The sequence below is a fragment of the Macrosteles quadrilineatus genome, unplaced genomic scaffold (genome assembly GCF_028750875.1).
Source record: "Macrosteles quadrilineatus isolate MER2022 unplaced genomic scaffold, UCM_ALF_1.0 Scaffold_6__1_contigs__length_79288215, whole genome shotgun sequence".
Lineage (NCBI taxonomy): Eukaryota > Metazoa > Arthropoda > Insecta > Hemiptera > Cicadellidae > Macrosteles > Macrosteles quadrilineatus.
The window spans coordinates 55680655-55693695 of record NW_026542599.1 but is presented as its reverse complement, the minus strand read 5'-3'; the positions used below and the strand labels follow the sequence as shown (position 1 = coordinate 55693695).

The 13041-nt window shown below is 32.3% G+C and overlaps 1 protein-coding gene across 2 annotated transcripts in view; it reads right to left on the bottom strand.

Moving 5' to 3' along the window:
- Positions 1-7093: 7093 nt before the first annotated feature.
- Positions 7094-13041, bottom strand: part of LOC128997245 (uncharacterized) — a 168124-nt gene continuing 162176 nt past the window's right edge. For both annotated transcript variants that reach the window (XM_054422857.1, XM_054422858.1), the window contains exons 41-42: positions 9306-9643; positions 7094-7279 (exon numbers count right to left, since the gene is read on the bottom strand). In XM_054422857.1, coding sequence (XP_054278832.1) covers positions 7169-7279; positions 9306-9643 — 449 coding nt within the window. In that variant the 3' untranslated portion in view covers positions 7094-7168. The remainder of the gene's footprint in view (positions 7280-9305; positions 9644-13041) is intronic.

Below are 13041 nucleotides of genomic sequence, written 5' to 3'. Positions count from 1 at the left end.
TGTGTACTGCGAGGATCTTCAAGCATCAACGGCAGAAATTGTTTTGGACAACAGTTGAGACTTCCAGGAGAATTGTTTGATCTCTCTGTTGAAGGACCCAGGCATGAAGATCCTACTGATTATGTTGTATGACTCTGTCAACACATGTCTTCAATCAAACCTGTCCAAGCTTCACGCCACGTCAATCTCAAAATATTGATATTTCAGGATCTTAGAAAGTGCACCAACGTTTTCCTAAGATACAACTCTGTGAAACGTGCTCTACAGCCTCCCTACAACGGACCATATCCTGTAATTTCTCGTGGTGAAAAATCCTTAGTAATATCACAGAATGGCAAACAAGTGCGAGTGAGCTTAGACAGGGTGAAGCCTGCATATGTGTTACCTGACAAATGTAATCATCCAATAATCAAAGAGCCTCAAAATATACAATCTTCGAACACATCGATCAAACCTCCAAACCCGGTCATCATTGTTCAGAAACTATACAACTCGATCTGTTCGAAATGTAAAGCTCAAGCTTCCTCGACTTCCAGTCTCTGTGGGGGGCTGATGTGGCGTCAACTTAGCCACATCTGTGATGCCTTTGGTCTATACTTAATTGAATATTTATTATGTTACAGCTGTTGCTAGATTGTTAAAAATGTTCAGTTTTGACTATGTTATGATTCAACACACTTCTTCATTCGTAAATGTAGAAACTTGTAAATAAAACTTATAAAATATTTCTTCATATAGTGGTAATATTATTTCTTTCAGATTAAACATCACTATATAGTCAGAGAAATATAGGATATGACCTTAAAAAAATTGCAAGAAAACGTTTTATGATTTTATTTTGTAGTGTTGGGTTTGCAGAATGACATACTAAAAGTTGCAAAAATCGGTGCACGAGAAAACCACTAAAATCAAAATTTAAAATGGCGGCTTTCACCAACATTGGACAAAATTAAAAAAATATATTTCACATGCATTTGTTATGCACATCTTTCGAGATATTGACTTGGGACTACCTCCTGTATTAATTAGGTGGTTAGTACTTCATTTTGATAGGGAACACTTTTTGTCCACCATCTTGGATCCGCCATATTGGACATAGATAATTTTTTTTCAATGTAATGATAGTGTTGTGACACACATTACAAACTAAATTCTTACACTGATTTCAATGCTGAAATCCGTTTTTCAATATCTTTTTTTTCATTTAGAAGATATACTCAAACGAAAACTCTCCCCCATACATTTCTTATGGACGTTTCGTAGTTTGATATTAAAAAAAAAATATTTTTCTTATATCTCTAGTTCTTATTAACGGTTGTAGTCCGTACTAGGCTTAAAATATTCAGTAATGTAAGCACTTTCATTCGAGACCTTGAGTAATAAAATCAGACGAGTTAAAGACCAGCTACGAACCTCAGAACAATATTAAATTTAACATTTTAGAAATATATTTTTATTAAAAGATTTATAACTCGGGTTGTTAATACGTCACCAAGTTTTCTGGTCTCAAATTACTCAGTAAATGTTTGGCTTTGATTTTATTAATCATTAACCAAAATATGACAATTTTAAATGAGTCATGGACCTTAATTTGTCATTAAATTATATTTATTTTGAAATTTGTCTTTAGTTAAAGACGTATATCCCTAATTCTAAATAACTCCCAAAACTCTTATAGTCTTAAATAACTCGCCAAATTATTGACTTTTATTTTAGCTAAAGATTACTTATTGGTAGTTATTTATAATTGGGTATATAGGTCTTAAACCAAAGACAAATTTCTAAATAAAAATAATGTAATGTTAAATGAAGGTCCACGACTCACTTCAGATTTGTCAGATTTTATTAAGTGATTAATAAAATTGAAGCCAAACATTTGCTAAGTAATTAAAGACCATAAATAATTTGGTGACGTATTAACAACCCGAGTTATAAATCTTTTAATAAAAATATATTTCTAAAAAGTTAAATTTAATATTGTTCTGAGGTTCGTAGCTGGTCTTTAACTCGTCTGATTTTATTGTTCAAGGTCTCAAATGAAAGTGTTTACATTACTGAATATCTTAAGCCTAGTAAGAACTGCAAGCGTTAATAAAAACTGGAGATATAAGAAAAGTAATTTAAAAAAAAAATATCAAACCACGAAACGTCCCTAAGAAATGTATGGGGGAGAGTTTTCGTTTGAGTATATCTTCTAAATGATGTGTCACAACACTATCATTACATTGAAAACAAATTATCTATGTCCAATAATGCGGATCCAAGATGGCGGCCAAAAACGTGTTCCCTATCAAAACGAAGTACTAACCACCTAATTAATACAGGTGGTGGTCCCAAGTCAATAGCTCGAAAGATGTGCATAACAAATGCATGTGAAATATATTTTTTTTTTTATTTGTCCAATGTTGGTGAAAGCCGCCATTTTATATTTTGATTTTAGTGGTTTTCTCGTGCACCGATTTTTTAGTAACTTTTAGTGTGTCACTCTGCAAACTCAACATTACAAAATAAAACCATAAAACGTTTTCCTGAAATTTTTTAACGATCCCTATGTATGTACGTTTTTTAGCGAATTTCCCATATAGGGAATAAGGTATTACCGTAGTACTCACGGTAAGACCTGGACCCGGGACCGATTTTTGTTTTGTTTTGAGGTCCCTAGAGGCCTTAAACACCATCCGTTCAAATTCATATATATATATATATATATATATATTTATACTATATATATATATTAATATTAATAAATAATACACAATAGTACCCTTTTTTAATTATTTTTAATGACTGATGCATTTCGACACTAAGGTCATGGTCACAGTCTTTCACATTTTTGTGTGACTGACAATCACAAGATTGTGAAAGACTGTGACCATGACCTTAGTGTCGAAATGTATCAGTCATTAAAAACAATTAAAGAAAGGGTACTATGGTGTATTATTTATTAATATTAATTACAGTAGCCCTACACGTGAACAGTATCAAATATAATTATATATATATATATATATAGTATCTAAATGTTCAGTTAGAATTGATGGCCACAACTGTAACACCTTTGAAGTAAACTCTGGTGTCAGACAAGGAGATGGGCTATCACCGATCCTATTTAATTTTGCCATTGAAGAAGCTCTACAGAAGGTAGCAGAGTCTACAGAAGGTAGCAGAGAAGAACATAGGAGTGAAAATAGGAACCAAAATAAACATCTTAGCCTTTGCAGATGATGTGGTTATAATCACAGAAAAACTAGAAGATCTGAAGGCCTTAACCGAAGTATTTATGAAAGAAACAGAAAAAGTAGGCCTAAAAACAAACGATTCAAAAACTAAGTACATGCACTTTTCAAGATACCTGGATAATACTGAAGAACCAATAGAAATTGATGGCCATACATTTGAAAAAGTCAACAGTTTTAAATACCTAGGAGTAATTATATCCAACCAAAATACTGATGAACTAGAAATCCAAAGCCGAATAAATTCAGCAAATAAATGTTTTCATGCTTGCAATAAATTACTTTCATCAAAATCTTTGTCCCGGAAAACAAAAATCAGGCTGTACAAAACAATAATTTGCCCAGTTCTCCTATATGGATCAGAAACCTGGAAATTAAATAAAAGAGATGAAAAGAAACTAATAGTATTCGAAAATAAAATTTTAAGGAAGATTTTTGGACCAATATTCGAGCTAGGAGAATGGAGAATAAGACACAATAGGGAATTAAGGCAACTGTAGATGTAATTGGAGAAATCAAGTGCCGAAGAATCAGATGGGCTGGTCATATATTAAGAAGAGATGAAGATTGTAGACTGGGAAGAGTTTTAAAGGGAAACACTACAGGAAGACGACCCCGGGGAAGACCTAAGCAGAGGTGGTGGAAGCAAGTGCAAGAAGATTTGGAGAGAATTGGGGCAACGGAGGATGATGCGAAAGACCGGTTGACTTGGCGAAGATTTGTTGGTGCGGCCAAATATCACCTCCAATATAAATGGCCCTGGGAGTAAGAGTAAGAATATATATATATATATATATATGTGTGTGTGTGTGTGTCCGTTAGTGCGATAACTCGAGCAAAAATGATCCGATTTTGATGAAATTTGGTACAAACGTTTAAACCTACGTTTATTCGAACGAGTTCGCGAACCAGCATGATCAGACCATGGGAACGGGGGTTTATGGGGGCTTTTATGGTTTTTCCCATTTTTGACCCAAAAAACATAAAATTTTGCAATTTCTTTCTAAGCTATTTTGTAGAGCTTAAAAAAACAAATTATTTAGTACATTGAAGCGTTATAATACGCCTAATGGTCACGGAGAAAATTCGAAAAAATTGTAAATTTAAAATTCCCATGTTATTCTTATGGAGAATAAGTAAAAAGTTGTAGTATGCTTGTTTATAAACATATTTTGCCCAAATTTGGATAATGTTTTTATTTCTTACTAACTATTAACATTTTACATAAAAATACCCTCCCTGTTGCAGCAAACCTAAGTATGTTTTAAACTGTATCTATTTAAATAGGGAATAAATGTGATATTTTTAAGGAGACATTTTAGTGTAAATCCATTCAGGGAAATGGAAATTCGCTTAGTCTGCAGGTTTGCTGCGGCGGGGGTATTTTTAGTTTTCTTGGACTAATAAGGTTATTATGATTCTGCAGTTTCAAATAACTAGGTATTCTCAAATTAATATAAATAGGCTTATGATCATGCTTTCTTATTATTTACTTTGAAATATTGTTCATGATATCATTGGTGTTGGTAACACACTGTTGTATTTATTGTTGAGTTGGCAACGACTCAGGCTATATTATTGCCCAATAAGAATAAAGTATTTTTGCGCATTTGTTTTTAAAGAAAATACCTAATTTGCATAAGAGTGTCTTATTAAGGAAACTTTTAGAATGAATTCTCAAAAACTGCCTGATATTTGTAGAAAATTAAGACGAGCAATAAACGCCCGAAATGCACGAACAACTACATCTCTGGCAATGTTTTGAGATAGTTGAATGTAGAAAACTTGCTTTAAACGAATGCTTTTCATAATCTATATATAAAGCCAAAAGTACTCATGAACTTTTGAGAAAACTACAAGCCACACCCCCATAAACCATATACTTAAAATGTTCGTCATGACGAGAAACCTTGCGCAAAACTATCCATTATTTCATAAATTGCCCTTTAAGGTCGTATTTTCTTTTCAAAGGGAACTTTCCATATACCTAATGTTAAAAATACCTCAGCTGTACTAAATTTGTTTGTTATTATGTCAATTTATTACCTTATTAAAATCAGGTGTAATTATTTGTTTGTTTTTACTATATTTTGTTAATTTCAGGTTAACTTAATCAATCAATTGTGTTATTAATACTTATGAAGTAAAACTGGGTGAAGCCCGTCAAACGTGGGCAACAGCTAGTTATGTTAAATATACAAAATTTAAGAAAACAAACCTCTTAAGCTATGGTGACATTTTGTGCAATTCTCTCAAAGCAGGCAACTCAAAGTTACATATGCTAATCGTATGGATCCATGCAGGATTATTTCTGCCTGAATTGCAAAAATCTGGCCAAGATTGAGAAAATGTCGATCGGTTTATTAGGTTCGAGGTCGGGTTCAACCACAACTGTCGGTTCACCACATGACGTCAGCAAGCAAACACAGGGAAAATACCGATACAAAGGATACGTATGTAATGTCCACATTAATGTCCACTTATGTAAATTCAGAAACTTGTTATGGGTGTTGATAGTTATGATTGAAACTGATATGTTAAATTGATGAAATAGTTGTATTTCGTATTATATCCATAAACGTTTTAGCTAATTTCCCATTTAGAGAATAAGCCATTACTGTAGGTCTCATGCTAAGGTGGACCCGGGACCTATTCACTTTTTCGATTTGAGATCCCCAGAAGCCAAAAACACCCTCCGTTTATATAATATACTAGTTGGCCCGACAGACGTCGACCTGTCCTAATGTGGTTTTATGTCAAATGCTCGTCCATTTTCAAGATGAGCTCGTTCGCATGGCTCAATCACGTCCTGGTTGAAGTTCGTTCGCTACGCTCACTCACCTTTAGGTTGGAGCTCGTTCGCATGGCTCAATCACGTCCTGGTTGAAGTTCGTTCGCTACGCCCACTCAGCTTTACATTGGAGCTCGTTCGCTGCGCTCACTTGCCTTCAGTTACATTTGGCAACAAATATTCGTAAAAAACAAATGGAATAGAAACCTATTTGATAGCTCTCATTTGTTATGCACAGATTTGTTTTAAAAAATTAGGTTATCATTACGACAGCTGTTTCCTTAATTTAATTTAATCAAGAAATTACAAACATGGCATGGAAAACAAAATAAAACATTCTTCCATAAGATTAACATGTAAACTGCAAAGGGCCATAGGACCCTTCCCTTAAGGGTTTTTGAAACGGAAACAGGCTATTATGTTATTCTAGTACCTAAGGAATATCCCTGTCAATTTTCATGCCAATTGGTTCTAGTAGTTTTCTAGTTATAAACGCTGTAACTAACACAACTTTCTTTTATATATTAAGATTTATATATTCAAATATACATATTTCCTCTTTTATAGATTTACACTTTTATGTAAACTTTTTTCTAATACCCATAAAATAACAAAAATACGGTAAATAACAGAAATCCCTAAAAACTGCTCAAACTAAAAGTTATAAACAAAATGGTTAAATTCTGTAAAAATTAAACTTAAAAAAATTGCTTTAAATGTTGTGATTTCCCCATGAAATCTCATAGTTTTACTCCCCACCACCTCAATACCACTGCTACCCGTGATAAGGGCCCGTTGACAAGCCAATCGGAATACGTTTGGTTCAATATCGTTTGGTGATAACAAAGAACAATTTCTTTACACCAATTACAATTTAAAATAATGCTTGAAATTGCTACTTAATACACTTTGGCATAATAAGCACAATTGAATCTAGTTCAAAAAGGTGATTCTGCGCATGCGTTCTTTGTTATTGTGTTTGAAAGAATACTATGCCGAATATTGAATGTATCGTGGTGTTGAAACGGTGATACATTGTTAGGAAAGTAACTTGTATAACATCAGATTAAGTTAATAAACACATTGTTTTTATTTGCATTATATGTGTGTATTACAGTCAGATTGGTTTTGACCACTATCATTACCAGTTGATAAGATCGGTTGGCTGTTTAGCTTCAGGCCAACATTCCTTAGGATCCTCGACTGGAGGAAAGTTCATGCGATCCAACATTGGTAACTTAAGTTCGGAAACCTGCAACAACAAACATTTGGCAAATATTGAATCATTGTTCAACACCCTGCAGTTCAACACTGATAACGTGTGTGCAGAGAAATGTGGCTCATCACTACCTCGTTTAATGCGAACTTCTGTGTGTCCATGGCGAATTACTCTGCAGATAAATTATATTTCACCAATTAATTGCCACAAACAAGACTCGTTTTCAAAGTGCGATTCTTGATTCACATGATTACATCAAACATTTTCTCGCAGCATCAACTACAGTGTTTATGTAAGTAACTGGAAGGTTAGAACACGAAAAGTAAATATTATAACGTTCTGTAACTTTTCAGGATGCAATATTAAAAAAATTATGTCAAGTTTAGTTTAGAGGTAATAGTATATTTCGTACCTAGGGTCGAAAATTAGGTTTTTCCGGCTCGAGTTAGTTTTTAAGTTCGAGACGAAGTCGACAAACTACTTAAAACGATCGAGAGCTGAAAAAACCATTTCGGTCCGTGGTACGAACGCTATTTTTCACCACACTATACCCTATTACCACTATTCACCACAATAATAATGCACACTGATAGTCAACTAACTACAACTTTAAGGTTATGTGAAGAAATAGTTTGAGGAATCAGCAAAAATAATAATAAATAGTTGCTAGGTAACGGTAACAGTAAAACAATTCTATTGAAATGCTATGGATACTGATTGTGTATTTAATATGCTTTCATGTTTCTTATCGTATTTATAGTTCTTATGCTTTCGTAAGTAAGCGGGCAGCTGATTTTGCGGCCCTAGGGATGTAAAAACCTCGGTCCCCATTAACGACTACAGCTGGCATGGCCAGCAAAACGTAACTTTCAGCCACCAATTAACGTATGTAAAACAGCTAAAACCATCATAGTGTGGAAAAAAATTATAATTAAAAACTAATGGAACAGCTGACAATTGTTCATTATTTTAATGTGATCAAATAGTTCTACCCCTTTATATAGAATTAAGGTTGATTTGAGAATTTTATAACAAAATATTTTCCCCCCGGAAAGTTCCTATTCCAGCGCATTCCATTCACGTATGCGAGTGATAGTTGTGCAACTCAGAGTTTACTCAAAAATATGTGTTTATAAGCTTTATGTATGGCCTAGTTACTTTACACGTGCTTTGCAACATAATGATGGCACAGAAAAGTGTATTCCGGTTTTTTTAAAATCTACTAACAAGCGCCTTTTCGACCATCAGTTGTTTTGTTTTCCCGATATAAAAAGTTGTATTATTATTTTTAAAGGTAAAATATTTTGTTGATTATATTAATAAATAATTTTGTATTTTGCTCTATTTTATGTGCATTGCGCCCTGGACAAGGCGGGCCATTACTTGCTCACAAAAGAAGTGAACTATTTGGGGCGTGAAGACATTTGACTCAGCTACTCCACTGTTTCAGCAGTTAGATAAGATATATTTATATTCAATATTATGTTATTATAACAATTTTACAAGTTTATTTCAAACAGTTGTTATTAATATTAATACGAGAAACTATACTGAGGGTATGCTTGTGATACCAGCTTTTATGAAAGACACAAGCAGATTACAGAGTTACCATAAAATATTAAATGTTTTAAACTTTGATTGAAGTACTCAAAAATATGCAGGAATTGGAAATTTAATCGTAAAAAAGTATATTAAAGGAATTGATAAATAGATATTAGGTATCAGTTACAGTGAGTTATTAAAATAAAATGGACCTCCTCAATACAGTATTTATGTTGAATATAAGATATAGTTTTATGTTTTCCAACACATGGTTAAATATGGAATTGTATGAATCATTTTTATATGAATAAATATTTTTGAGCTGAGCTGAACTGAACTGAATAGTGCTAAATTATCTAGCATGTTCAGCATTTATTTGATTTCAGATGATGGGGCTCCATTATTTTATGTGCATGGCCAATAAAGTGCTGCAGTATTGGCCACACCTTAAACATAAAAATATTAGTCACTACATAAAAAAAAAAACATTGGTAGTTACCCAAGAGAGGAGTCTTACCAGCTTCCAATCCATCTGATAACTCATCAACTCCTTCTCAAATACAAATACAGTCTTATCCTGTTCGACTTTCGTTTCTTCTCTTATTTTCTGTTTTTCATTCAGTCTGATCAGGTTGTACGAACCGTCATTGTATTTAATATGCACGTACACCTTTTTCACGAGTAAATCGCAGTCATATCTCTTAACTCTAAACAAGTTTCTATTTGGTCCATTTACGATTGTCAATGTAAATTTTCCAAGTACGGATTCGTCATGATAACATTCCATACCGTAACCTTTATTCTCATTGTTAACATGCTTTGAAAACATGTTTCTCTCAGACAAAGGTTGGGTTTCTGTAAAATATTAACACAATTATGGCAGTTCGTGGAATCATAAAATATACTCATATAATTGACATAAATAAATGTTTTTAGTGACTTTTCCATTAAGGTAATTAGATATTACCTTTAGGCCTCATGGCAAGACCTAGACCTGGGAATTCATGTTTCGTTTTGCTGTCCCCAGTGGTCAAAAACACTATCCGTTCAACTGTATAGCCATTGATATTGGTCTGAATGGGAGGTTTTACAGGGTAAAAATTTGTTTGAACATTTTTGCACCTCAAAATATAAATAGTTGCAGTTTGTTTCAAAAGTATCTTGTTGAGCTTACACAACAAATAATTTAGTATATTAAGCGTTGTTGTACTATTAGTTGTAACAAACTGATCCTAACAACTGAATATTTGAAATTCTCATGTTATTCTTATGAAAAATAAATTATCTGTTATTTTGATTGTTTAGGCCGTGGATATATCCTCAACGAAATTGACCAATTTGCCTATTTCAAAATTAGGCTATTACTGTTATATATGCTGAGTTGGTTACTTCGTTTAATCTATGGTTTAGCTTATACTGGTTTTAAATTGCCAGCTGTTAGCAAATGTTAATACTAATGTGCATTAGAAATGCTTGATAATAATTAAACAATTAAACACATGTTAATTAATTTTAATGAGAGCATGTAAACAAGAGTTAGTATAGTTTGTGTTGTCTTATAAAGAAGATGTTTGAATGGTTCAAATAAAATATTGTTATTCCCTACTTTCACTGAATATTCATCATTTTTGTCAGTTTTATTCATAACAATTACAATTTCAATAAAAAAGTACTTTATTACGTACACTGTAGCAGCAAACCAATGTTCTCATTAAAAGTTATCCTATATATTAATAGGAAAGCATGTTCTTGATAACACTTTTTCTCAGGGAAAATCCACGCATACTCTTAGAAATATATCTTTCCGTAGGTGTGGATAATCCCTTTATAAATTAAATTAGGATCGAAAATTAAATTAAAATAAAATAATAACATGGGGGGCTTATGGGTTGCTATGCTGGTGAAGAAATAACAAAAATTATAAAAAAATCCGATCATATGTTTAATACTTGGAGACCTAGGTATCGGCTAACATGAATCAGTCAGTCAGTGTACCGGTCCGCACAACGATATAATACCTTTTGTTTAGGCCGGCCAAAAGTATAAATTCTCAACGTTACGTGTAAATGTAAATGTTTCGTGTGTCAGTGTATGTATATATGCGAACTTCAACGATGACCGATGCTATTAACAGTAATTTAACAAGACAGAAAATTTGACAATGGGACTGTTTGCCCCGAAACTATAGTCATTATAAAAAGACGACTTGGATTGAGGACGTAAACAAGGTATTTAACCTATTATTATTAGTACTAGCAACAGTGCCCGTTGTGGTTAAATACAACGGTCTCTAGTAAAATAATGGTTATGAAATCCATACACCACTTTACTCACTAATATTAATGGTACAGTTTAAGTACATAACATTAGAATCACACATTTAACATAAGGAACACACTTTAAACATAAATGCAAATTATTAACAACAACATTTAATCAACGAAAAATTAATTAAATAACAATATAACAATAAGCTGTTGAATTATTAACACATGTTTCGTATGATTAGATTATGCATACTGGTAAACCAATTATTGCCATCTATAAAAATAATTGGTTTTCGTATGATTAGATTATGCATACTGGTAAACCAATTATTGCCATCTATAAAAATAATTGGTTTTTCTTTTCCGAGTCGGGTTAGCTCTTCTACCTGCCCGATTTTCATAATTTTGGTCTTAAAATAAAGCTATGCAAGCACATATTTGTCATCAAGCATCATCATTAATTTATTTAATGTTTACTCGACGAAAGAATTTTTTCTCTTTAATTAAAGATGTATTCCAGCAGTTCTAATTACATTATACATTTTGGTCTAAAAACCTTAAGTGAAATACCAGCTTTCATTTGAGCTATTGATTATTAAGATCGGACTACCTAAAGCACACTGCTGAATCACGAATCAACAATAAATACAATCATTTTAGTACCTATCTGCAATCAATGATACGTAACTCTATTTTTATTTATGTTATTTTATATGTTTTTTACTCGTCTTCAAATACTTCAAAGGCTTTCACTTGAGATATTGATAGTTTTAATCAGTTAAGTTCAAGATACTGTATCGCTCAATCAGAAAATATAAATTTGATTATATCTTGGATATGGAATTTAGTTTTATAATTATACATTTACTTATTTCTAATTACGTTATTCTGTTTGTTTTGACCTAAGAACCTTCATTGAAATACCAGCTTCCATTTTAAGCACGCAGCTAAATCACGACCAACACAAATAGTTCAAAAAATGGATTTATTTATCATCGATTTATAGCCAAAGATCTTGCTTGCAACCTCAACAGTACTTTCATAATTATTTGCAAATCTTCACAAATGAGGCTATCCAATGACATATTAATTAATAAAATCGGTTCAGTAGAACTGTAGATTTAATAGTACAAAGTTTAACAACAACATCTTTAATTCAGTATTTTCTCACTACTATAAACCTGGAGGTTGCTTAACGTTTTTGCAAATAACTTTGAAACGGCGAGGAAATCGACCAAAGTGGAAGGTGATATTCTGAAAGAGAATAAAATTTCCTACAAATTACTTCTATGAATTTCTTGATACTCAATAAAGGCAGCCTAAAGTTGGCTACAAATATAAAAGTGAAAATATAAACCTGGAATAAAAGGGGGTTTAAATGCATTATTTTTTATTTTTTTATTTTTTTACCTTAAATATCTAATAAAATCAAACTTTTATAATTATTTGCAAATCTACACAAATTAGGCTTTCCAACGACCCATTAAATAACAAAATCGGTCCGGTAGAAGTCTAGATTTATGTACAAAGTTTAACAAAAATATATCTAATTCAGTATTTTCTAACCACTATAAAGTTGGAGATCACTTAGATTATTGCCAATATCTTTTAAATGGAGGGGAAATCGACCAAAGTGAATGTAATATTCTGAAAGAGAATGAAATTTACTACAAATAACTACTGTGCTATTCTTGAAAGTACTTAATAAAGGCAGCCAAAATCTGGCTACAAATAGAATCTTGTAAACAGAAACTTGAAAAACCCAGTTTTTAATGTATTTTTGTTATTTTTAATTCTTCACCACTAATATGTAATTAAATCACAATTTTATAATTATTTGCAAATCTACATGGGTTGGGCTTTCTAATGGCCCATTAATTAACAAAATCGGTCCAGTAGAAGTCTAGATTTAGTTGTACAAAGTTTAAAAAAAATATCCCAAACTCAATATTTTCTCATTACTATAAATTCGGAGGCTGCTTAGCT